This window comes from Neodiprion lecontei, chromosome 3 (assembly GCF_021901455.1).
Source record: "Neodiprion lecontei isolate iyNeoLeco1 chromosome 3, iyNeoLeco1.1, whole genome shotgun sequence".
Lineage (NCBI taxonomy): Eukaryota > Metazoa > Arthropoda > Insecta > Hymenoptera > Diprionidae > Neodiprion > Neodiprion lecontei.
Window position 1 is genome coordinate 42,886,274 of NC_060262.1, and position 26,160 is coordinate 42,912,433.

The window sequence follows — 26,160 nt, forward strand, 5'->3', positions numbered from 1 at the left end:
AATAACCCTAATTGTATACCAGCTGATCATTTGTATTTTCCATGAAATCCTCGGCCGAGTTCTAGCGGTTATCTGGAAGGACTATGGTTTGCGAGCGTAGTTTCTCATTTATACTTGCCTGCGACGACATCATGTTGCTTCACAATCATTCACGACGCGACGGCTTGATGCGCGGAATGTTACTACCTGCTGAGCCATTATCTGCGGCCAGGGCGAATGAATCGGCTGATTCCAGTGCACTTGCCAATCGGTTTTGGACAAATTCGGGAGCGAGAGAGTACTCCGATACAAATCGACGCACTCACGCAGGTACAGCTGCCGGTGTACCGCCCAGCTAATGGGTATATGCGATATGTCACAGAGGGATTATTGACCATTGTACCACGCATAATAATACTATAAAAGCGTTTTCAAAAGCAGGGTTCACTTCGGGTTTGACCCAAGGCTTGCCGAGGTCAGCCAAACTCGAAGGTCAATTTCGTAGCCCTGCAACGTAACATTATTCATCATACGTATAATACGCCTCGTTATACAGGGAACGTCTGTAACCATACATAGGCACGATGGTGTGTATTCAATGGACGTGAATCCTGGCTTACCATAAAACTTGTTAATGTCTATCGCCCGATGACAAATTTCGAAATGAATTGCAAGCAATATGCACCTATTACAAATTTAATCAACGTCAGGATCAAGACCCGTACGCTCAGAGGTGAATTGTTAGGATTCAACTTCACGTGATAACTCTCGAACAGAGGAAGAACCAATTTGCCGACAAATTTGCACTTATGATGAAACAGTGTGGAAGAAAAGTACGCGATAAGGAATTTGGTGACGCAACACTGCGGTGCTCGTCCCCTCAGTGTGAATATCGTAATATTAAGATGTAGCAGGATGCCCGTGTATACATGTCGATCGATTTTAGCGGATTAGCAGATGAATTTATTGTCGAATAAGAAGCGGAGCGGTAAATTGGTATCGAGTCAGAGATCGATGAGTAGATTGTCTAATTCATTTAATTTATCAATTGCTGTTAATTGTTGCCCGCACCGGGGCTGTGGACGCGATTGAGAAATGGCTCGTTCACGTCGAGTGCCGCATTTGTTCCCATCGAGTTAAATAATTAACTTGGATGTTCTCTTGCCACGAGACGTATCAAACTATTAGACCAATTATTATTAATTAATCCCCCCCCCCCCCAATTACCGACGCTCACGTATAACAAACTAACGTGGAAACTACAATCCCTTTATCCACCAACACTCAATGCTCCCTCCTCTTCGCTGATTACATCCTAGTTCGGCGCCGGGTCTCGATGGAAATCTATTTGACACCGAGTACCCACACTCCACGGAAATTATGGCGATTGTGCTTGTTCCACGGGACCGAATTTACTTTGTTCTTTTTTTTTCAATTCTATACATATATCCCAATATGTTTCCAGAATTTAAATCACAGCGACTATGCTCGAGATTAGGAAGAATGGACGATTTGAATGACATATTATTTGATCGGTCTTGGTTATGTGAAATTTTTGGAGAAAGTTTACATCGAATTCAGAGGGTGTTGAAAAGTTTTCACTCCGACAAATATTATCAAGTGGTTCGTAAACATTTACGACGTCTATATATGAGTGAAAATATTTTTAGTAGAGCTATTCGTGTAGAGAAATAAACGTATACTTTAAACAGAACCAAAAATTTCTCATGCGGCATCGTTAAATTTAATTTATTACTTGATAGTCACCTTGGCATGTAATATCACGTATATTTAGATATATAACACATACGTATAATACATGTAATGCCGGAGGGGAGGATGCGGGGCTGGGGAGGGGTTGAAGGGGTGACGGAGTTGTCGAATTTCTATTGCCATTAGGGTTTGCCCACCCTCTCAGCCGCTTTTGGCTGCAATAGAAGGCGAAACGACGTGACGCCTGGGCATCCAAAAACCCCTGACTGAGGGTAGTAACCGCAGAGAACAAAAAAGAAAAAAGGTTTCACGGTTCTGCGCCCGCAAATTAAACGCCGGCACTCCCTTCATCTTTCTTCTTCTTGTTCGCTCGATCTTCCTCTTCTCTTACCGCACTCTCATGATAGTCTGAATTCGTGCCACCAGCGTGTATATAATTAGAATGTTAGAGGACCAAAAATTTGTTTTTCTCCTTTTGTTTTCAAGCATCCCGTATCCTTTTAAAACTTTTCCAAATCTTCGAGCCCGGTAGTGAAAACATCGAGTTATATCGGACTTATATCGGACTCAGATCGATACCAGACCAGAGATCAGTGATCGGACGATAGTATAATATATGTAGTGTGATGTGAAAATTTTAAGGCTATTATTTATACCTCCGTTACGAAAGGTGCCACTGACTCTCCAATTTTTCAACAATAATGGAAGGGCTTGGACAGACCTTGTTGTGATTGTTCCTGGTACGCAAGAGGCAGGAAGCTTTTCCAACGCACCTGACTGGTTCTAATTTATTTTCAACAGTCCCAATGGAGATGCCCATAAACATATCGATACAGCTGCGTCGAGGACTGATTTATAATTCAGTTTGTGGAAAGTCGGAGGTGGGGGGAAATAATGTATGTACCCTCCGCGGTCGAGAGGGGTAGGTGGGTTGAAGGGGCGGGGGCGTGAGGATTGCGAGAGTGAACGTTCGCGCGCGCGCGCACGCGTGTGTGTGTGTGTATGTGCGCGCGTGCGAGCGATGGAAGAAGGGAGGGATAGAGTGAGGTAGATAGATAGATAGATGGATAGATAGATAGATAGATAGATAGATATATAGATAGATAGATAGAGAGAGAGAGAGAGAGAGAGAGAGAGAGAAAGAGAGAGCGAGACAGAGAGAGAGATAGAAAGAGAGATGTGCTCAGTCTCGTACAGTGAGCAGAAGCGTGGCCAGTAAGATGTGCCAGCTACACTGACCAACGAGGACGAGAGAGAAGAGTGGACAAAACGAGTCTGTCAGACGGGAAGCTCGGAGAAGGATCTCACATCAGTAGTCAACTCGTTCGGAACAGGATCGTGTAAAGGCACCCCCTGCCCCTCCCCCTCCTCCTCTCACATACCCCACCCCCAGGCATCTATATTTTGAAAAATTTTCACTCTCTCGCCTTCTTCACTTTGTTTGCACTATTTATACAATAATTACTACTATACGTTGCGCGAACGTTCGTTCATTGCAACTTACACACGTTCTCGTGATCATTTTTCACGTCATTGTTACTGCGCAACCAAGCCGATATATTGATTATACCAAAAATTTGTCAATCAAATCCAGAATAAAATCTTTTAATCATCAAGCCAATATTTATTGGCAGAAGATAATAAACAAAAATGTTATTGTGAAAAATAAGCTGCATGAAAGGTGAACATATAGAGGTACTGTGTCTGATGGTTAGACGGGTAAAAAGTTTAATAAGGGCGACAACGCTAACAAGTATGAATAAATGGATAAATTCCTTCTGTAATGCAAACGAAATGAAATTTTAAAAAAACTCTGTAATCATCCATGTTCTTTTCCTCTCCTTTTCATGCTGTATTTTCGCGTCTCATCTCATCTTATTTTTATCCGAATAATTATTTTCGGGTACATGAAAATAATCTAGTGGCAAAATTGAATCTGTGTGAATAAAATGTGCAATACACGACGAAAAGCGAGTAACGATAAACTAATAATATATCGGGAGTTCAGTGATTTTAATTTTCAGTGATTTTTATTTTAAATAAAAAGACCTACAAGTGTTACCTTTTTCGATGGTTGCTAGGAACTGTGCAGAGTATCGCCCCACGAAAAATATGCACGCAGACGTGAGAAACACTTTTCGTATAAGTGAGTATTCCGATAAGTATATGTAACGCAGATAAAAGTGTCAGGTGTAATTTCTCATCGTTCGATGTAACGTCTTATATTTTTTTACATATCGGCCTGTACTGCAGATTCTCCGACGGACAATGACAGAGATCATTGTACGTACGTGTGAAAAAACTTCACGTACGAATAATATTGAAAACGAATTGGCATGAAAGCGATTGAATACGCATGAAGCTATCCGCAAACTATTAGAACTTATGCATCGTGTTTGTATTTTATGAATCATAAAGTTGGAAGACTGACCATTCTTAACTATGTGCCGCGAGTGATCCTGTATGGACAGCAACATCGTAACTTACAATTCCAATGATCTAAATTGCCCCGGCTCACATGGCGGAGAAACATCCTCGGAGTTCCGTTTCGACGTGCGGGATACATCTAATATACTACTTCGGTTTATGCATAAGATATATATAGTATCAATTGCTAGGAATACTCGAGGTGTTACTTCATTACACCTATAACCCGATCGCTATCAGCTACTCCTTTAACTTACTACCATGACGTGACGCCCGTTCCTGCCTTTCCCCACCGCCACATACCCCGAAATTTAATCCCCCCCGACCCGAATTTATTCTATCTATGATTTTTCATCATTCGATCTATCTAATTGCTGATTATCGTTCTATACCAGTATTTCCCGACTGTCGCAAAGTGGATGAAGTCACTGTTAGTCTCGCGATTCGAATGGCAACAACGCGAAGACTTTCATTGCTTTGTTCCTCTATAAACAAACGCGTTTTTGGCAATCGCCACGATTTTTTCCAAACACTTAGAGATGATCTCTTTGATCGAGTTTTCACTTTAAGGGAGGACGTTTTCTGGTGAAAAGATGGAATTTTTCAAGTACAGTAAATATGTACCGCGAAGCGCAGCCCAAGCCTTACCGTTTCTGATACATTGCCGAATCCCCGAATCGTGGTAAATAACTCACAAAGAGATTTCGACACGCATATCGATACGAATTAGACAGTTGCAAAGTGAGTATAACATAATGGTATACTGTATCACACGCGCCGTATATTAATGATCAAGCGGCGCGTTTCACGGTAGTCGCGTAGGTATCCTGCGGTCTTGGGAGGCGAGGGTTGTAGGTATAACGATGAGCCATGGTCCGTGGCTCCGAGCCAAACGAGTCTAATTACGCCAAGTGACGAGAACCCTCGGCCGGCAAGGTTGCTCGAGTATACAAGTATTTCACTAACAATAAGGATTAAAAACTTATCGGTCGTGTCGAGGTATATGCGAAATATCGATAATGCGGAACACTTCAAGTGCTTCTGCGCATCCTCTTGCAAAGTGGCTGAGCGTAAAATGGGATTATCTAGCCTGCATTGCCGTGGGTCAGATGTCGAACGTGTCAGTCTCGTCACGGCGTAGTTACTCACGAGCCTATCGATTTAAATCCATCGTCATCTCCGTCCGAGTCAGCGAAATTCAGCGATACGGGTTCAACTACTCTTGAACGTCAATGTAGTACACGCGGCGAAATTTCGGACTTTCAGATATCTATCCTGATTTTGTATTACATTTTGTTTCCATAACAGTTTATTCAAAAAAATTACATTCCCGAGTGTTTGCGTAAGAAAAAAACTCATTACAACGAGTTATGCAACCCTGCGCAGCGTCGGATGTTTCCAAAATATTAAGAAAACGTTTCATTTGAAATATCCACCTTGGAATGTTTCCGAAATTCATGCGCGCATCATTTTGCAGAAAATATTGCGTTCCAAGTGTTTAGACCCGAGTATTTTCGAGTATGTTGAAATATTTTACCCTGCATGGGTTGGTCCCAATATTATTACCTCTTATTGAATCCTTTGTATACCCGTATGTTCGGTAATTATGCGAGATTATTACAACGATGACAAATGGAAAAAATTTTATATTTCCTTGATGTTCCAATTGCTTTTGGAGAAGTTGAATTTCTTTTATTACATGATGTGAAAGAATCAGTGAAACGCAGAAAATTCGAAACTGTCGGAGATTCGTTTTCGTTAATCGATGCTCAGTAACTGGTGGCAATCATACGAAAGCTAGTGAATTCTTTTTTTTTTCTCACGAGTTCATGGACCCCGTAGTCGCAACGTTCGATTTCAAATATTAATACATCCAGCTGATAAAAAAGGCAGCCTTCTTGGTGTGAAAGGAACGTATTGTGAGAAATATTTTTCACTATTATACATGGCCGATGTCACGTCGTGAGGGTTCGTGATGTGCAGAAATTAACAACAAATTTCTACGAACAGGGATAACTAAAATAATTCCGTGACCTACACCTAGAGCTGCATTGCATCTCCCACTCCTCAGCTTTCTGTGAGCGTCATCATCGAACTTGCATGAGCGAGTCACCTGTTCGCTCCGCGTGCGCACCAGATGCAAATGAACAACGCGTTTGTACATAGAAGAAATACTTGCAACAAGCGCGAACATCACGCAGGCAACCAGGCATCAAGGTAATAGCTATCCCATTAATACAACCCTCACTATTCTACGGAGCTGTCAGGTGTGACGCGGTACACACAGTTGCATACCCTGCATAAGCATAGAAAAAATTTAATCGACATTAGTGATCCGACAATTAGTACTTAGGAATCGGAATACCGGCGTAAAATTAGGTTTATAAGTCAAGATGGGGAAGAAGAATATGCGTACCTGTGTTAAATTTTTATCGAGGGTTCGGAACGGCACAATAACTGAACATTCACAAGGTGTTTCCTTGCACAAGCTGCACTTCTCGACCGAACCTGTTATTGTGCGCTGCCTCCCTACCGTGTATAGCTGGAAAGTTGATATGACTGACAATGAATAAACATCCAATTTCAGGATAATTTCCTCCCGATTCACCTTATCAGGTTTTGCTCGCGTCTCGATTCAGGTGATGCTTGTATTGTAGTTTGAGGAGCAACGCCTGCTTCGATGTTCCCGATCGCGTTGTTCTCGCGGTAAACGGAGCTTTCCATCGGGACCCAGGCATAATCTTTGGAAGGGGGGTCGGGCTTATCGGAGCCCTATCAGAGAATCTACCTGCGGGGAATCCCGGTCACGATCTCGGCGCCGAGGACCTCCCGGGATCGGCCGGGATCGCCCGGGATCGCCGGGTACCGGACCTTAATTAAACGTTATGAGTCGGCCTCCTCGTTAGCGGCTAACCAACTCGCCCGTGCTCCAACATATTGTGCATGTTCCTAGCTATAACCATTGCCTGTACCGCATTGCCGAGTACAATTTACCGTACGTGCACGGATGCAGGGTCGTCCGTATACCTTAATTGTGTTATTTGGAGATTCGAAATCGGTTTCGAGTATCTCGTAGATGACAGGTGAGGGAAGCAGCCGCGAAGCATACGCGGTACCTTGTACGTACGGTACCTACTTACTAAAATCATTTGTTCGCCTGGAAATTGGTCAGACCTTAAGGGCGACTTGCCGAAACTCCTATCATTCATTTGCAAAAGACACTCAAAGCGACGCAAAGAATACATCGTTGCGATTTGTGCCAACGTTCTAATCGTCGGTTGCTACCGACTAGGTACATTCTTTTCCTATCATATCTCGTGAAAAACGAAGGTGTGTCATTTATTAATTTTCGATCAATGTCCAGTATACGTATTACAGATCGTAAATATCTCACTCACAATTTGAAGGGACCAAACGCATGGCCGAACGAAGCGCTTAGGGGATGATGTGACAAAACAAAGGCAACAAGCATTGGTATGTACACTATACCTATTGTACACTATAGATTCGTATATGTGTAACAATGCCGGTACCTGTATACCTATGCTTTCAAACGGTCCGGTCAACCACATGTCAAGCACATCTGTAGCATCAAATTGCACTATACGTGTACGGTAGCAATATTTTTCCCTTACCTCGTTAGATCCGGGACGGCGGTGGGAGAATTAATTAATTACATCTCTCGATTCGGTGAAGGGCCGCGTTTCTTTTTCTCCTCCCGCTCCTTCGCTTATAGTTGATTCAATTTCTCGCAATCGAGTGGTTCTCCGTCAGGCGTACACGACCAGGTTATTGTCGATATTTGCACCCCACGATAATTATCGACAAACTCGATGGTCGCAAGTTCCGCCCATGCATCCCGCCGTCCCCGCCTCGGCCTAGCCTCTCTCGTTCATTCGTTTCACTTTCTCTTTCTTTCCATCTTTCCTTCATGCTCGGACTCTGGCTCGTAGCCGCAATTGGCGACACCCACGCCCAAAGCTGAATCTAGAGCTACGTCTAATTCGATATAGTACATCAGTTAGTCGCTATCCTTCGGCTGTATTTCCCCTTCTCTCCCCTGCTTCCGACCGCCTGCCAGAACCACTCTCATTGGGTATAATATATCGCAAGGATTAGTTGGCCCCTTATTGTTTTCCACTCTGCCCCCTGCATCTCCTTCGCCACCGCGTCCATTTGCTCCTCTCGCCCACTGCCGAGCCAAGCAGATATTTCGTTTCTTTACCTCTCCTTATAGTTATAACTTAATTGCAGAGAAAAGCTGCCCAGACAGCTGAGCTCCCCCCCCCCCCCCCCCGCCGCCCTTGAGCGATGGGCTATGCGCAACATATATAACAATGGATTTCCCCCCGTTCCTGGTTGCAGGGTGCCGAAAACTTTTTTCTTCCCTGATAACTGGAAATGTATAATCGTTGGATTAACCAACAAAAGCGAAGAATGATACGTTCTATTTATTTTTTGCTATCCCGAAGTTGGAAATTGAAATTTTTACCGCTGTGCATCTTCTGAGGATCCTGTTATATTGAATTCAATTGGAATGTGTACACAAGTACCTACATTATTTTACACAGAGTGTGGTAGTCCACAAATATTTGAATAGTACGATGCAAAGTTGAATCAGGTTATACGACACAAAGACCTTGGGCAATAATGTTGAGTACCGCTGTCAATCTAAGAATGGTCGAACTACATTTCGATGCTACGCTACGTTATGATTGTTATCTAGTATTTGAGCCTTTGCAGAACACTATAAACAATATTGAAAAGTCTGCAAAGTATTCGGCTGATATGTGAATCGTGTTGTAAGCTACCGACGATAATGACGACTGCAACGAATGATTCATGCGTCATCAATTAAATTCATCCGACGACAGTGGTTTGTTTATGCAATACACATTTCGTGCTCACAAAATAATCTTTATTTATTAGGTGAATAAAACAAAACAAAAAAAAATTAATAACACGAGCAAGATTTGTCCCACAATGTATAATTGATTGCGATCCCTAATGAAGCTTCAACCTCTCATGTCTACGAACCGCTATTTCGAAGTAACCTGATCCATTGGGCTTTTTTCAAGATCTTGACATAACCTTTGAATTAGTATAAATATATAGAGGCACATATTGATGTATTAGAAGGTTATACGAATCCGCCATTCGCGCAGCCGGCAGCGAGAGCGATCTGGATGTGGATGTGAATGTCGCGGCAAATGGATGAGGGGCGAGTCTAAGTGGTTCGTGTTGCGAAATAATGGAGCCAGCTTTCATTAGACCAGTAGAGAATTCCCAGCTCTCCCCGCCCTTCGAATTCAGCCTGACGATACGCGCTGGGATGTCAGCGACGCTGCGGCGCTCCGCTCCGCACCTGTGGTGTCCGAATTTCAGCCTTTGAACAGTGCAATAGTCAACCGTTAAGCGAAAAATTCCCGGCGTTTTTCCAACGTCGTAAATTGCTTGGTAAATAAACGTTGACGGATTCAAACCCAAAATTGTCGAAATTTTTTTTTAGCGTTTCCTCACTTTGTATCTGTAACACTTTCGACATAACCGCAACGTCACTCGTATAATGTAATGAAAATTAAAGTTGATGTAAGTACTATCTTCCGAACTCTATGTAGGAAGACGACTATAGCGAATATCTCGAACTACGCAGCACAGATAGAGATTTTCAGATATTCTTCTCGTTTTGTACGAAATGATTGCTCCGATTTGGATTGCACCGTACAGTTGATTCGCCAGGGAGTGAGTTCTTCAATTGTACACTCCTTCCCATGTATATCGAAATTAATACCACGGATTGCGAACGTGGTGATTAGGCTGTAACTATTATGTAAAATTTGGCGAATTTTTAGACTATCGTACATCATACATCATACACAGTATTAAAGTTCGAAACCAAATTTTGAGTGTTCGGATGTTCAGATGTTTGGATGTTCAGAAAGTGACGTCAGCCAAAATTTTTCACTCTTGACGTCTTCGATCTATAGTAATCGTCGGCGACGAAAATCAGCTTGCCGAATTCCTCAGTCCGAAAACAACCGCGCAGTAGAGAGGACGTATGAGAATCGCGCTCCGCAGATTTCGAGTATCAGGTTCTCTACCTCATGGATCCTGCGCTCCAGGTACGCTACCTAGTCAAACTCAACCTCCAGGACAAGCACTCCGTAGTTTTTGCGCTCCAGATCCGCTACCTGGTGAAACTCGACTTTCAAAACAAGCGCTCCGTAGTTCCTGCGCTCCAGGTTCGCTACCTGGTGAAACTCGACTTCCAGGACAAGCTCTCCGTAGTTCTGGCTATCCAGGTCCTCCACCTGGTGGATCTTGACTTCCAGAACGAGCGCTGTGTAGTTTTTGCGCTTCAGGTACGCTACCTGGTCAAACTGAACCTCCAGGACAAGCGCTCTGTAGTTTTTGCGCTCCAGGTAAGCTACCTGGTCAAACTCGACCTCCAGGACAAGCGGACTAAAATTTCTTACCCATTGAACAATCCTCAAGCACCGAGGGCATGAGGTATCTGGTGAATCTCGTATCATCTGGTAAAACACTGACACCGAGTAAGCGAGCGCAGCGAGCGCACGAGCTCAAAAACCAGCTACTCTATAGGCATCCGACCCCGAGCGAGCTTTAGCGAACGAGGGTTTTAGAGCTAGTTTTATATTATAGTGTATAAATATTCATACACATGTGAAGTTTATAATGTGCACCGGCAGGTGCCGATGATGCGAACGGCAACCGCCCTGCGGCGCCTTACCAACAATGAGTTACCATCTAGGCTCCTACGCGCGGAGCTCATACGTTGGGATGAAAATTAAAACGAATCAATGACTGTTAGTGGCTAGATTTTGAAGGAGGGTTGCGGGGGCCAAGCGGGGTTGGGGGTGGGGGATGTTGCTCGTTCGGGTAGGAGAGCCGGTGCGATGCAGCGCGTGCCAGCCCATCCCCATAATGATGAAGGGTTGCGGAGTGAAGTAACTCACACCTCTCTTCGATGAAACCCCCTTCGTCCTCGTACTCCGACAAGTCGTCCCAGATTCTTTTTTATATGTGAGAGTTGTCGATCCATAATACGCTCTTTCGGAAGTTTAGTTCGCCAAAAAACTATACTTTTTTTTTTTAAATCTTATCGCGAGATAGTCGTACTAACGTATTCGTAATCTCCGGCTATCTCTTTAACATTAAAAATATAAAATACTGGAATTACAACGAAAATGTTAGATATCGCTGGATCGTTTCAAATCGCCTCAAAATGGTTAAAAATCTGACAAATACGTTCAATTTTTACGCAACGACTGCTCATTTTGTCTTGAAGCTTACATTTGCTACACATTCACTGAAACACTTTTATTCGTAATGTTTGCGCTGTAAAATATTTAATAGTACCACATCGCACCGAAATTGTTCATAACCAACAAATCGCAAGATGATTGAACTGATCATTGAAAAAAAACAATATTTATTTCAGTGTCTTTGTTGAAAATGTAGTCATCGCAATCAAATGAGCCATCACAGAATAAAATAACACGGTTTCACTAAATTTATAACCATTATTTAGCGATGTAAAATGAAGCATTGATTATTGAATTTTTGTCAACGAGTACAATATCTTTTACTTTTCTAGTAAATACTAATACTGCTACTAATAATTAATCGTAGGCTTAAATTTACGATTCAAGTATCGGAATACCTGATGTACAACTGCATAGCTTGTAATAAAATAATCAATAAGTATCGATTTTTGGTCAACCGGCCTCCTTAAAATATCAGACCCACTATTCGGATTTATTATTTATACTTCGTGACAGGTATAACTGACACCCCGATGGAAGTTCACAGCCATACGGTCCAACTTAAACGAGTTATGTACCTACCCGCGCCGCAGAGTGTACGTATTGCACGCACATGACAGAATAGTATATTATGTGTTGCAAGTGCGGAAAGTAGGTGATTTCATACGAGTGTGCAGTTTGCAGTGTGACAAACAACGGCAAGCGCTCTGTTCAAACGAATACGAGTGCTGCAATCGCTTGATTAATTGCGCGAACGCAGCACGAGCCAAAGCGAGCGCTGTAAATGCACGAGTCGGATATCGCCCATCCTCATGTGTGACACATACTCTTTGTTCCAGCACCTGCAAAGAAAAGTTTAATTTCAGAAGCAAAAGAACTGACTGAATAATTCAAATAAACTAGATCAAAGGTAATCGAGCGGTCATGAGACATAAGCCCGACTTCGTGAAACCTAAGCTAAACGAGCAAAACTTCATGTTGAGCTCAGACCAATGACGTAAGTGGCGGTGCGTAAGGTTCGTGCGTGAAATCAAGTTATCGAAAAGTACGCACGCGCCAAGAAATCCCTGTTGTGCCAAATAGCGAATTTCAATTAAGCGCGTGCGCCAGCGTCGTTTTTCCCCACTGTTCGGAAATGGGGTTATTTCCAAGTACGTGCTACATAAAAGTTTTAGTTTTAAAAAGTGTGATGGCACCGGCGGAAAGTGGGCGAACCGTACCTACATATGCATACCTATAAGTATGTACATATTGTACATATATCTTTTAATTGTATAGCCACCCCGGTATATGTGACAAAACGGATCTTGAGTACACATTTGCTCTATTATACACTTCAAACGCGATGTGACAAAAAAAAAAAAGGTGGCTCGGGAGTAAGGCGGCGGAGGAGGTGCGCGGAGTTTTACTTCGGTAATGAGAGAACTCTGCTGTCTTGAACCATCCCGGCTCGACTCCCGCCCCCTTCTTTGCTCCGTGAACCAAGGCGGTCGTCATGGCGACGGGGAAGAGTTCGTCTGCAGCCGACGCGCGGCGGAGCGGGGAATGAGGAAAAATAAGGGGCCAGAGGGAGGCATCTCGGTGATTTCTTCATAACGCTCGCGATTATCACACCCCCCCCCCCCCCCCCTCCCTGCCCCACAATCGCACTTCACTTTGCACTGCACTTATTTCACCTATTACAGACCGATTGATCTAATAGGGTATCTACGCCTTATTCGGATAGAATAAGAAATCATATTTCGACTCATCACATACATTAGGATATGTATAGTATGGGTTCATTAAAGCGATAAAAGTGTTCGGGAAGTTTCGTAAATGTCAATTCGTATCACGGCTATCTCAAATGTGCCTCGTCGTGTGTTATCTTCTAATGCCGTGAGCATGTATGAAAAATAAATTCATGTGGAAAATGGTATATTCAATAATTACTGTTCTGAAGTTGAAAATCGTCAGAAAAGTCGGAAAATGCAGCGCACGACAAGCAGCGGCACGTGCGTTTGTATTATTAGCAGCTGGTATTACTGGAGTGTGCAGCAAAGAAGCTTCGAAGAGTAACGATGCACGAATTGTCCGACAACGAAATTGGATCGTTGTAGATCGTAAAATAATAATGGACAGCGTTAACGTATTGTGGAGTATTATATCTATACTGACTATGATAAGAACAGCAATTCTACAACGCTGTCTAACCTATTCGCATGGTATATACCACGCCGTGTATGGACGCGTACAGGTAGATTTGCGGGTAGGGCAACTCATGAGGGACACGCGATGCAGTGCTGTATGTCAGTCTATCTCTACTGAATTCGTTGACATGCCCATGTATCAACAATAATTCAAAGGTTGCGGCGTGACGGTGAAAGAATCGCATACATATCCGAAAAATTGATGCAGGCATTGACAACAAAGGATATTAGAAACGAAGAAAAAGAGACAAACAAAAATTTAATGAAACGAGAATTCAAAATATGTTTGGTTTTGATTAATGTTATTCTTGGATATGAAGGTCACAACTCAAAACACTTTTTTATAGTGTTAATGTTTCGGTTTGTTTGTATGTTTGATTTTGTTGAGGTAATTAATACGCCACGAGTTTTTGAGTGCAAACACCCCGTATCTATTCAAGCCCAGATCAGATCTATCAGTCGCAGCGTTGACTGCAGCGGTGGAGATTTTGTAACGATAATGAAAATCGCGAGAAGAAGAATATTCGGATCGTACTTGAAAATTTTGCGCATTCAGCTGTGCGCACACGGGTAACCTTTGAAAACTGGATGACGCTGAGCTCCGCACGCAAACAAGATTCAAAGACTACATCTGGTATTCATAGCGGGTGAAAATACATATATTGGCTATGATTACAATATATTATGCAACGGCTTGGTTTGGGCACCGTTGTGATGTCCCGCCGCAAACCAGAAATGTCGACGTTAATATTTTAGCCGACTTTTGCAGCGAACCGAGTTATACCACCACCCCTCCACAGCCCCTTGCGGTCAGTTATTATCGGTATTGTTATCATACCAGTCAAATATTAAAATCTCGTTTGGGAGAGCGAGTCGATGCCCCAACCCCCGGAGACATCGATTGCCTCTGCGGTCGTTCCACTCCACTTTTTATTCGAGCATGGCGGTCAGTTCGAATTTTTCGTAACAGAATGGATTCGTGGTTTGTCGCCGTGGTGGTTGGTTACAACCTACCCTCCCATTTCAAACTGTTTGAATAATTACATGCAAAACTCTTGATCTGCTTCAGACGAGTGTGTTTACGGAAGTTCTCTATTTGTTGAGTATCAAGACGATGTACTATATACATTTTACAGCAAAAAAATCACCTTTCAAACGAGTCTATCGTATACATACACCTCTTCAAGTTGGGCATCGAGTTTTCTCTACTTTGGTGAAGATCTTAAAGAATAAGTTGAAAATCGGCAGCGACAAATATTTTCTCCTTGCCAATTGGGTTTCAAATTTAACCACAGCATCTTCGCTAGGCATCCGACGGTGATGTACTGCTTTTATTACAGAAGCTTACAGATGGCAAAAATATTTTATCTCACGCATTTTTCGTATTTTTCCGGGTAAAATGCTCGTATCCCGCATACAATTCCGTGCCCAACTGACATTAGTTCCACTCAACCGTTACCGTTTATGACGATATTTTTTTCCAGTAGTTTGTTCATTACGAATGGGACGAAGATCCTGTACGCGGATACAATATCGCATAAAAACTATTCTCACTTTGAAACAATAGGAAAATGGCGCGATAGAGGATAATATCTGATTACGATGCACGGAAATAATATAGGACAGAATGTATAATTGTGGCTAGAGGTGAGCTATACGGAGAAACCAGATCTCTATTGATCGAGACTAAATTATGCTGAAACTCAACCAATTTCCTGCTATACACCACACGGCTGACGATGGGTCTGTATTAGGGGACTACGGATTCTTCGCCGGCGTTGAAAAATCCAGTTCCCCTCTGAAACCCCATTGCCCTTTTGTCCCGGTCACTCGATATTCAAATAATCTATTGCCTCTAACCTTCCTTCCTTTTCTCCCACTTCTGCTCAGCAGCCACCTTCTGTCCCTCTTTCTCTCTGTCGCTTTGCAGCTTCCGAACCGAGATGGCCGTCGGGTAATTTGGAGATGAGATGACCGTCATACGTCACCGCGACGCCCGGCATCCTTGGACTACCGGCTACGACGCCCTGGGGGCTCGCAATTCTGACTCTCCTTCGTACCTCGGGAACCTTCCTTCCCCTCCGACTCTATTACCGCTTCGGCCTAAGATAATCCCCACTCGGACTCTGCGGCGATCCCGGATCTCCATCCACCTCGACCCCGAATAAGGACAATACCATATCTTACCGATTGATGTGATGCACGGTACCGTTCGCCAGATTACAACTGGTTAAAAACCACGAACGTTTAGAACGTGCCTTCCTTCATCATTCCCCCTCCTTCTACCGTCAAACTGCCATCGTTCCAGAATGAAAACTAAGAAACCATGAAACAAATAACGGCCGTGCGCCGTACTTACTTTTTAGCTGCCGCATCGTCGAGACATACATGGATATAACTTCTCAGCGGCGAAATTAGAATCGAACTATCACCGGTTGCCAAGAGGGCGTAGGCCGAAAAAATTAAAAAGTGATGTTACGTCCTTCTGCTCGAAGTGTGATTGAAAAAACAAATAGAACATGAAGCGCTCGCTATACCAAAGGTTCTCCACATGGAATACCCTATCTATTGAGAGGGCCATATATGATTGACACCTCCATGGAAAATCTGTGTCCCCGATGGTCCTTTAGAGGACATTCACAGAAATCTACGCTGAATCCGCGGTTGAAACAAAACCAGTGAAGAATATTCATTGGGTGTCCACGAATATGCATGTCGTATTGCAACCAGCCACCAGCCGACGCGTGGCTGTTCACCTCTCTCGCTAGTCAGAACAGAGCTGTTATATAACCTCCTGGCGATTCAGTTCTTATCGCTTACATGTTTGCTCTAGAATTCGTTCGGTATCCAAGTACTTGGCCGTCTTCAAGAGCCTAGTGTACATTACCAGGTCTGAGACCTTTCGTTTGAGTCCGCTGAAAAGAATGTGCACATAGTGATTTCTCATATTTTCTATTGTTCCCACACAGGGATAAATGATATCAAAATATTGTGTACCGAAGGTGGAGATTTCTTTACCCCAAAATTCATTGAATCTCTATTGGAGGTCTATGCGGATAACTAGTAAAGTTCTAGTATATGAACAGCTAGCGAACATTTGGAATTTTAATGAATTACTTCCAATTTGCTTCCAGTTGAAATGCGCATCCAGAAAAGATGTTGCATATCCAGCCTAAACATCCATAGCACGTCCATTGGTGATGAATAATCTGAATTGGGAGTGTAACATCGATTTTAATTTTTTTTGTTCACGCCCTTTTGGTAGCAAGTATCATTGCAATTGTACACTATAGCATACGCTCTCCTGGCACAATGCTTGTGAATTATTGTTCTATGGAGCCGCAATGTTAAAACTCCATAATACACCCGTCTGGCAGCAGGATGGTTTTCAGTTACGCCCTTCTAGCGCCACATTCGCGATATATTGTGAGCCGTGGTAGAGCATCCCGATACCAGGTTCCTTCTCATGGTACTGTGCAATGATAAATTTTGGTTTACACCTCGTCACATACTCTATCGATGTTTTACAGTTACTTGGTAGACCTGATACCATTTACATCTACCGACAAAATATCAAAGTGAATAACAATATGATCGTTGCCTTCGGATTATTAAACAGATTGCAGGAAAAAGATCGCAAAGAAAACGAATTGCGTAGTTTTAGGAGATATCGCGGATCGAAAGTTCGACAAAATTAGAAGAAAACCGCGTAGTACATGTAGCATTATCTATGTCTCTCGGAGCGGTCTTGTAGAGCAACAATTATTGTTGTAAGTATAGAAACCCTAACATTTTTTGTTTTAGCCAGCGACGCATTAGGACGGATCGATAAGGAGCCAGAACCAGCGTCACCGCAGTCCGTTGAAGGTGAGTTGAGATCTCTTTATTCATTTCTTAAACTTTCGTTGGCCCTTGTCTAAATTGAACACTTTTTATCGCGGTAGGTCCAATGACGTCTTAGTAAACTTGAGAATCGAACTGGGAACCCGCGCTGTATAAGTATATTATCACGTTTCTTGACTCACTTCTGCAAAATCGAATTGTTCGATTAGTCAGTACAATGGGGAAAGGAGCCCGAACGAGCAGTAAAAATTTTACAGAAATAATGAGCTTTCAAATTTACTTGACACTTCAATTACGTAACAGCTGAAGCTAAATGATCGAGCTAGTGAACTTTCATTACTTGTTGCACGTAAATTTGAACTGCGATTGGACTCCATTTTATCTAAAAATCCGGAAAATTCAGTAGAAATGATGATCATCGTTTATAAAACTCGTTTAATTTTACATTCTGTGATTTCACCACACTTTCATCAATTGTTTTCTCAGAGTTGAGTAGAAAATTTGCAAAAACAGGATGTGCTGCATAGTTTCGCTTCCAGCACAACGTCTCGGATCGTCACATTTGTATTTGTTACATTTATAGCGAAATACACGTGTCAGTCATAAAACTGCCGGAACTGCAATTTGTCGAAACAAGGTCCGCGCTGGTAAGGGATGTCCCACCGCGAACTTTCATACTTCTGAAAAAACTCGAAATGTCCGAAAAAACATTCAGCATACATCGAATCTGAATTTGTTTGAACTAAGGGTTGACTCCGCCACCTCACCCTATTAAGAAAATCTGTATCAAAATTAATATACAAATGTAGGAAGCATTTATACCAATACCGTTTGTTAAATTTCACAGGCAATAGCGAAAATTAAAGGTCTGATATTTTAAAAATAAAAGTGCTGACTAGTAATATTACCACACCCACATACTTGCAAAACATAAATACGCCAACTAATTCTCAACTTCAAATGTAAAGAAATCAAGAATCATCAGCCGATATGAATGTGCTGATGTATATTAAATTTACTTAACTTTCATTGTGTCTCAAGTTTTATTTACCTGCCGATATAGTCGACATGTACGCACAAACAAACGAAATAATTTCAGACGTGAAATTGGATATCCCATTCACATACCTTCAAGACTATACGACGGGGAAAGAGAAGATGCGAAAGAACGGTGAAGCGATAAAATAGAAGAGAAACAACGACGACAACCGCAACTGCAATAATCATCGTGAAGGCAGGAGACTATTGTTCTTAAAGATCTGTGTATAACTAATTGCATGAAAGAGATCATTTTCGCGACCATAGAGCATTCTTGTCCCCCCCCCCCCCCCCCCCCCCGCGTTTCTCGGGCACCGTCATATCGCTGCTTACGTATACACTCATATATTTTAGAAAATTACACGTAGGTAGTCATTCGAGTTTGAAGAAATTTACCGACTAAATTACAAGCTTTGCATACGGAGTAGCCGGGATTAAGCTGAAAACGTGAAGTCCAGATCTTAAACGGCTAGAAACACTCGCGAAGGACTGCAGATCGAATGACAAATTGTTGGCGCAAGGCACTCCGCCGCATGAATGCTGCCGAGACTAGTGATTCGTTTTACGAGCTCGGTTCTCCAGTTATGGGATGGAAAATTGGAAGGGGGCCAACATTGAATACTCGTCAACTGTATGGGTCATCCTAGGCTAGCCAAGCCTAGGCTTGGAAATATTCTTCTCTATTGTTTTCTCTTTATTGAATCAGGCACTCCGTCACGGAGACGGATCAGCCAGGTTAGCAGTGTTGTTACGTTCGTGCCCTCCCGCGGTATATACTGGATGAGCTTGATTTCCCATTTGAACGGGACGATGAAATTGTAAAATTGATTCGCCGAGTAATTTGGAGTGACGAATAACTGTATACAAATTTACACAACGTGTTGCATACATTCTCCCGAAAGAAATCTAATTCTTTTTCAACATTTATTATCGTTTGGCGTTCATCCGTTGCCGCGTCAATTTCCTCAGGCTCGTGGCAAGACCAAACCGAACAACAAGGTTGAAATGACCGAGTGACAAGGGAAGGAGAATGCAGCGAAGGAGGAAGGGGGAGGAGAGGATGGCGAACCTGTATTTTACTTTATAGCATTCAGCGGTCGTTTGTTTTATTGCTATTAGCGTTCTTCAATTAGTAATTTCATTTTAATGCGTATTCCCTGAAGCCGGGGCTCGGCCCCTCGTCTCCCCCTCCCGCCCCCCGGCGCCGTGGTTCTCGCTCGTCGCGGCTGACCGATCCCGGGGTGATCTTCCGAGTCTCCGATATTATACTCCCTTGTCCGAACCTTGCTGCTCCACTCTGGGATTTGTTGTCCGTGCAACACCGCGTCGCTGAGTGACCATGGCATGTACTCCGCGAAGAACAGAAATATCCGAGGTGGAAGAGGTACGGACACGAAGGGACCGAGTCCCCATCCCTCGTCATTAGGAGTCATTAATATCACGGGACTCTGTAATTTGACACAGTTCCGATCGCTGGTGCATATTGCCACCACCTTTGTATAACGCCATCGCCAGACGAAAACTCTTTTTGCTCGCGCCCCACTTGCGTATTTTCACTTCAATTTGCCAAATATACATTTCCAACATTGGGACACGATATACCAGCTTTAACGCGGATAATCGGTCCGGCACAGTCGCGGCGTATTGTATCACCGTATCGATTTTCGAGATACACACTTGCGATCTGCGAACAAATATATCTAAGACTTCTCATTAGACTCGGCTCAATATTCGGTACTTACTCCTTGTTACGCCGCGGTGCCCATCTTTCTTCGAAGCTTTTCCCAGTACAGAAAACTTTTTACCGCACATTTCCGTTCGAGTGCATCCCTCTAACGGTTGATACGAGCTCTGTAACGAAACAATAGTAAATCGGTGAAGGATTCAAAAAATGGACAAAGAAATTCATCTGCATTATGCGCGTACAATTTGATTGCTGGGATATTATCGTGAACTATTACAAATAGGCTATTCAATTGGAAATGATATTAGAATTTTCTGCAACAGCTTTTTACCCTGCATAAAGTAAATGCAACGTGACTAGAGAAACGTCTCTGTGGAGACGTAGTTCGTAGAGGAAGTCGGGTCTCGATGAAGACCCGGTGTGAATACGAACGATGGGAAAATCGAGAACAGAACTCTTATTAAAATCTCGAAATATACCGATGATCATGCGAGAATGAACATCTTCACTTCGAAATCCACCCGACAATATTGTGGCACAGCTGTGCCTCGTTAATAATCGTCATTGACATATGCAGAGTAAAAATACGGACCATTGGTGATTATATGATTTGGTTTGAATATCCAAGATTTGAGCGGTGGAGGTTTTCCACCGCATCTATATGCATAGAATTATTATACGTCATACAATACCGTCCATCCGTTGTTGCGGGTCGGTGTATCGGGTCCGATGGAGGGCGATGCGCACGGTGAAACCATATCCGATGAGCAGGTGTTCGACACGCTCTCGGCATAACTAATTTCCCCATTATGACCCGCAGATAGATATTGCTCTCCACTGTTACAGGGTCGTCTGTGGTAGTAATTATCATTTCATCTTACCATTATTAGCATTTGCCAACTACCTGCAATGGCGCAGTTATTGGCAAGTTGAACCACCACAAATTTATCGGACTGCCGCCACACGATGATCAAGAATGTGGGGCGCATCTCCCGAGCACGGTTTCATGAATGGCTTCACCGTGATCTCACGCGGAGTAGCGAGTTTTATATTTTCAAATTCGAAACCGGCCATAGTACTTTTCCCTCGCAAAAGTCAGATGGTAGAACAGAGTCACCCGTACGTTATAAAATTCGTGCAGCCGGTACGCAGGCATTGTTACGTCATCGTGACTAATGCGAAGACGAGCGAGTAAAATATTTAGCTGTAACGCCTCGTAATAATCCTAGGGGCGAAGCTGCGAGGGCGTTGGGCGAACCCGAGCGTAGGTCGCGGTCGCGAATTTCATACGAATGCAAACTCCGCCGGACGCGATGGGCACGCATACCACAGCGCTTGTTCCATCCTCAGCCCGATTCCCTGCGACTCGCGCGCCTCTCGCATCGACAAGCTATGCGACGTGCACCCGACGCGGCGTCTTGACGCCGGTGAACTAAGCGGGCACCGACTTTCTTATTCAAATACATACGTGAGCGAATCGTTCGGCATCGCCCGCGGTGCCTAAACGCCGCTCTGAATGGCCCGGATCGCTTCCTGACTGTGCGATCGACTCGCTCCTGGTAGGGACACCGCGCCACGTCCTTCTTCGCTCGTTCGCAGTTCAGTGAGAATTCAAATTTCGTATTCGGGGACGAAGCCACTCGGACCCCGCGAGCGAAGTGGTTACGGTAGGCTGGAGGCTTTCAGAGGACTCGAGGATTTTTATCGACTCTCGACCCTCGACTCTCGATCGTCACGCGCGCACGCCTACCAGCTCGTACCTATGCCCACGCCGCGGACACATTTTAAGGGGATACACGCACACGCGACACGTTTTCTCGTCCACCTAGTATAGGTATACGTATAACGCCGAATCCGCGCTATAATCCGGTAGGTATATGTTAATACTTTATCGCGTGCCGAGGAGACGGTTGCATTCGGCATATTATTCATACTTGTAGGTGAACCACGGATAAAGTTGGTGCACAGTCCTTCTCTTGATATACTTGTACGGTTTGATTGCACCCCTTTGTTACTCACATAGTGGAGCGGGGTGAAGAAAATTTCCATTTCAAGATCGTCGTTTTCCCTGTATGCTGAAAAATTTGATTCCGGATTTCTGTAATTCACAGTCTTCGAATGGAATCATACGGTTGTGGGTAGTCAGAAATTGGTTGTGTTTTTTCTGGCTCTACGTGTAACCTGATTTTCTGTAATCTATAATCCGAGGTACTTCACCCGAGAGCAGCCGAGTTCGCATTTATCTAGATTTATTATACTGTACGACGTTTATTATCAAATGCAATTTTCAGTTCGTATATGTTTCCTATACATCACATTATGCATACCTATATGTATTTTACATTGCATAATGAACATAACGCATGACCCAAGAGTTATACGTATTGTTAGTACTATAACACCTCAAATTACTTTTGACTGTGAAAGTTTGACGTTCACGTAGAAACTGCGTCAAGACTCGATCCCGTAAAATAAAAATTCTTATCGGTGGCCTTTCGGGATTTCAGAATACAACTTCTCAGCGTATAGGGAGGACTGATTGAGAAAAGGAAACTTTACCGTTTCATCCCTACTGCATACAGGTATTCCCTGAGTCCACAGGTATTGCGTGTTCGAGCAGCGGCCGAAATTCACCACACAAAAGACTTACACGTGTCGGTCGACTACTTCTAGGAGCAGCCCCTGAAATCCACGAGCTAGTTTACAGACTCCGAAGGAGCGTAAGACAGTAAGACGCAATGTCGAAGAACACGAAAGAGAGACGATTGCGAACAAGAGCAATGATGATGAGAGGCGGAGTTGAGAAAATGAGCAATGGGAGTAGAGTTGAATTTTTCTGGGTAAAATTGGCGTATAAGACGATGCATGCAGTGTTATACTTTACAAAACCGACGGGGGTATGATTAGTCATCAGCCTGTTGCAGACTGAGGCCAGGTACGTATACGTTACACGCGTATGCATTCGACAAATGGTGAACTCAAACACACTCCTATACTGCAGAATTGTTGAGGGGCTGCAGATGTCCCTCGATGAGGACCGCCCCTCCATCGACGTCCGCATCCGGGTGGCACGTGCGACCACGGATAACGGGGTGTTAATTGATTCGAATCGCTAAACGCACGAAAAGCCGAGTAAACTGGAATCGAGACCGTATAGGAACTTGACGAAATTCCTGGCATACCTCTGCGATTTCGTACAGTCCGTGCGCGTTCAAGAATCACCAACTTCCGGCTACCGATATCCAAGTATTTTGATCGCTGCGAAATGCCGGTATCTACGGATCCGATTCCGACAACTTCTAATCGAAACATCTCTTGAGCCACTCGAACCTGCAATAACATTTCAAATAAAATCGAATATTGTCTGAACCTGCCGACTGCGACTCTCCGATTCTGGATCCATCGCCGGTATGTCGCGGTTTTCACGCAGAAATTATTTCCTGCGCACCCTGAACTAATCAAGTATATTACTACGACTTCTCCCAAATTAATGGGGAAGGTGCAGATCAAGTCGCGTTGCAATTGCCTCCTGAATAACGCAACTCGCCTGTGAGAAACGAAAGAACTTATGAACAGACAAGTACAACTTGAATGAGTGACCAGATTTCCTAAACCTGGTTCTAGTTTTCGGTAGAGTTGCACGAAAACGTACGGATTTTCATATTTCTGCAGCAGACTACAGACTGTAAGGCTTAGGATGATTTCAATTTAGGTAACCTTCAATATTCAAGAAGTAAAGCCCCTGTTGGTTGAACGTGAAACGTACCTACTCGAGAGAAACCGGGTCGCGAAGGTGTCCGAATACTTATTCGATAGCCCGAAAAAAATTTGCAGTACGAGATGACCCTTGATAATTGATTCACGTGGGATGCAAGCCCGGTCGCCTGGAACTGTAAATGTCAATAATGAAGTTGTGGAAAAACGGCTGAAGTCACAGAGATCGTCGACAGGTCGGATAACCATCGGCGCGCAGGTGCCGATTCGATCGGATGAAAACCACCCACGGTATACCCTACCTTTCTAAAAGTTTTTCTAGAAATTTTGTACCTATGTTATACGTATATCACGTTTCCGTGGGCTTACAATTTCCGTGTCCACGACCGTCAGGTTCTTCTTTTGCCACAATTATTCCCGTCTAGACGAAGCCTTGTTTTGCAAGATAACAATTACACGTGAGAAACGAACGGGTCCCGCCGGCAGCTGTCCTAATGGTAGACGTGGATCTGGTCTTTCGGCAGAAGCGTAAAGCCATTCGGGGAAACTCAGCGTCAACGGTTCTCGCCTAATAGAACGAATTGCCTTCAGTTGTACATAATACTTAGTCATGTTTACCCACCTAAATATACATTTACACGGCGCATCGGCTCGCCGCTCCTGAGAAGAATCCGCAGATGAAATAAAATTCGAGTACATAATGTAACGTATGGATCAAATGAAAAAATTTGCCGGACGAACGACAAAAGTGTAATTGTTATTTTTGGAGTTAGAAAAATAACACACGTTCTGAACATATTTCAAGACAAATCAGCTTGCATTCTTGTGAATTCCCTATTCGAAAATGTTGAAACACTGAAACATCGTAATACAGAATGCTTTCAATGTTTATTCAGTGCCGGAAGGTAAGTCGTATTAATTTGGATAGTTCTTGAGCGTATAAAAATATCAGTGGAAGCATTTTTGTCAATTCAACATACATGGCTCATGTTGAAAAATAACGAATGAAACAAAACGTGCCACAGGAGACTCATACTTTTTTTAGGCGGACATTTCTCTCTATCGAAACAGCTGCACTCTGCATCCGCAAACTGTGCCAACACAAATCAAATTTCTCACAGCCTTATCAAGGAATCTATAAATTCGGTTCTGAGCTGAAAACCTGTACTTTTGGCCTTCAATTGCATAGTGATGCATCATTAATCTTAGCATTGCGATTAGCAACGAGCGAGACACAGGATCTTCCTTTCCAATGAAATCGACAGGTGAACAATATTTCGGTAACAAACTCGTCTCGATATGGCTTCTCGAACTCGTTATACTGCGAAATATTGCCTTGAAGGGTGCCGAAGCTCAAAGAGATGGCCAAGTAAAAATTGCAAAAGCAATTAAGAACCTATGCGTCTGGCGCTCAAATATTCATTACGGGAGTTTTCGGTGAAGGGTCCCGGACTCGAACGATGTGTCGGCAGCGGATAAGCAACCGAAGTTTCATCATACATCGTCATCAGTAGCGTCTACCCATTCACTTCACGGTAATAACGTTATTTATTGAATTTTGAAACGACGTTGGGGTTAATCTTTACAACTCGTGTGGCGTGAGGCCGGTTCCAAAGTCGCGAGTTAAGTTTCGCTAAAACGCCGCTTCGGCTAGTCGCGCCGTTGACTCTTCCAATGTAATTAATTGGACGCTACCGATGCCAACTTAATTTATGACTACCCAAACTTACAAGGGTCAGAATCGGGGACACTCGGGTGTACCTAAGATATGACCTCGGTTGCCCATCTGCCGGCGACACATCGTTCGCGTTGCGACCTTTCACCGAAAACACCCGGTAAGTGTCGGGTGAAATTTCGTAATTTTTGTTCCAATGACTCTTGGAACGAAATTTTTAGATGATTCGGAGAATCGTATGTCTGTATCCCTCTGTTACATATTGAAAGTAGATTCCAGACATAGGGAATTCAGAATCATTTTGAGCTGGCCATGAACCTCGCTATTCTTAATTTTATCCTCCTCTTAGTACGTTATGGGATGTAGCGAAAAAACATGATTTGCAAAGTTTTAGTTATAAAGAAAAAAATGACTCTTCCAGTAATCGCTTGATTAGGGAAATCACTTTTAGCCATAATAAATTTTGATAAGACCCGTGCAACACTGCAAAACAATAAAAATTGTGAGCCCAGGGTAAAGATAGGCTTGCATTTACTTTCTGAGATACGGGAAAAGTAATTTAAAATACCGAATACTGGTATAAAAACAAAAAATAAACAAAATGACAATACC

At 43.3% G+C, this 26,160-nt stretch overlaps 2 protein-coding genes across 5 annotated transcripts in view; one reads left to right on the forward strand and one right to left on the reverse strand.

The window, feature by feature from the left end:
- Window positions 1-24,668, reverse strand: part of LOC124293393 — a 36,314-nt gene extending 11,646 nt beyond the window's left edge. Inside the window, exons 1-3 of one of the 3 annotated variants that reach the window (XM_046734233.1) lie at window positions 24,656-24,668; window positions 15,103-15,109; window positions 4,346-4,352 (exon numbers count right to left, since the gene is read on the reverse strand). The gene's annotated coding sequence lies outside the window, so the exon portion shown is untranslated. Of the gene's footprint in view, window positions 1-4,345; window positions 4,353-7,547; window positions 7,554-15,102; window positions 15,110-15,320; window positions 15,332-24,655 lie in introns of those variants that run through there. The other 2 variants (XM_046734234.1, XM_046734235.1) reach the window with 2 other exon arrangements.
- LOC124293394 overlaps window positions 1-26,160 on the forward strand; it is a 124,309-nt gene that overhangs the window by 78,484 nt on the left and 19,665 nt on the right. For both annotated transcript variants that reach the window (XM_046734236.1, XM_046734237.1), the window contains exon 4: window positions 17,399-17,461. In XM_046734236.1, the coding sequence (XP_046590192.1) occupies window positions 17,399-17,461 (63 nt within the window). The remainder of the gene's footprint in view (window positions 1-17,398; window positions 17,462-26,160) is intronic.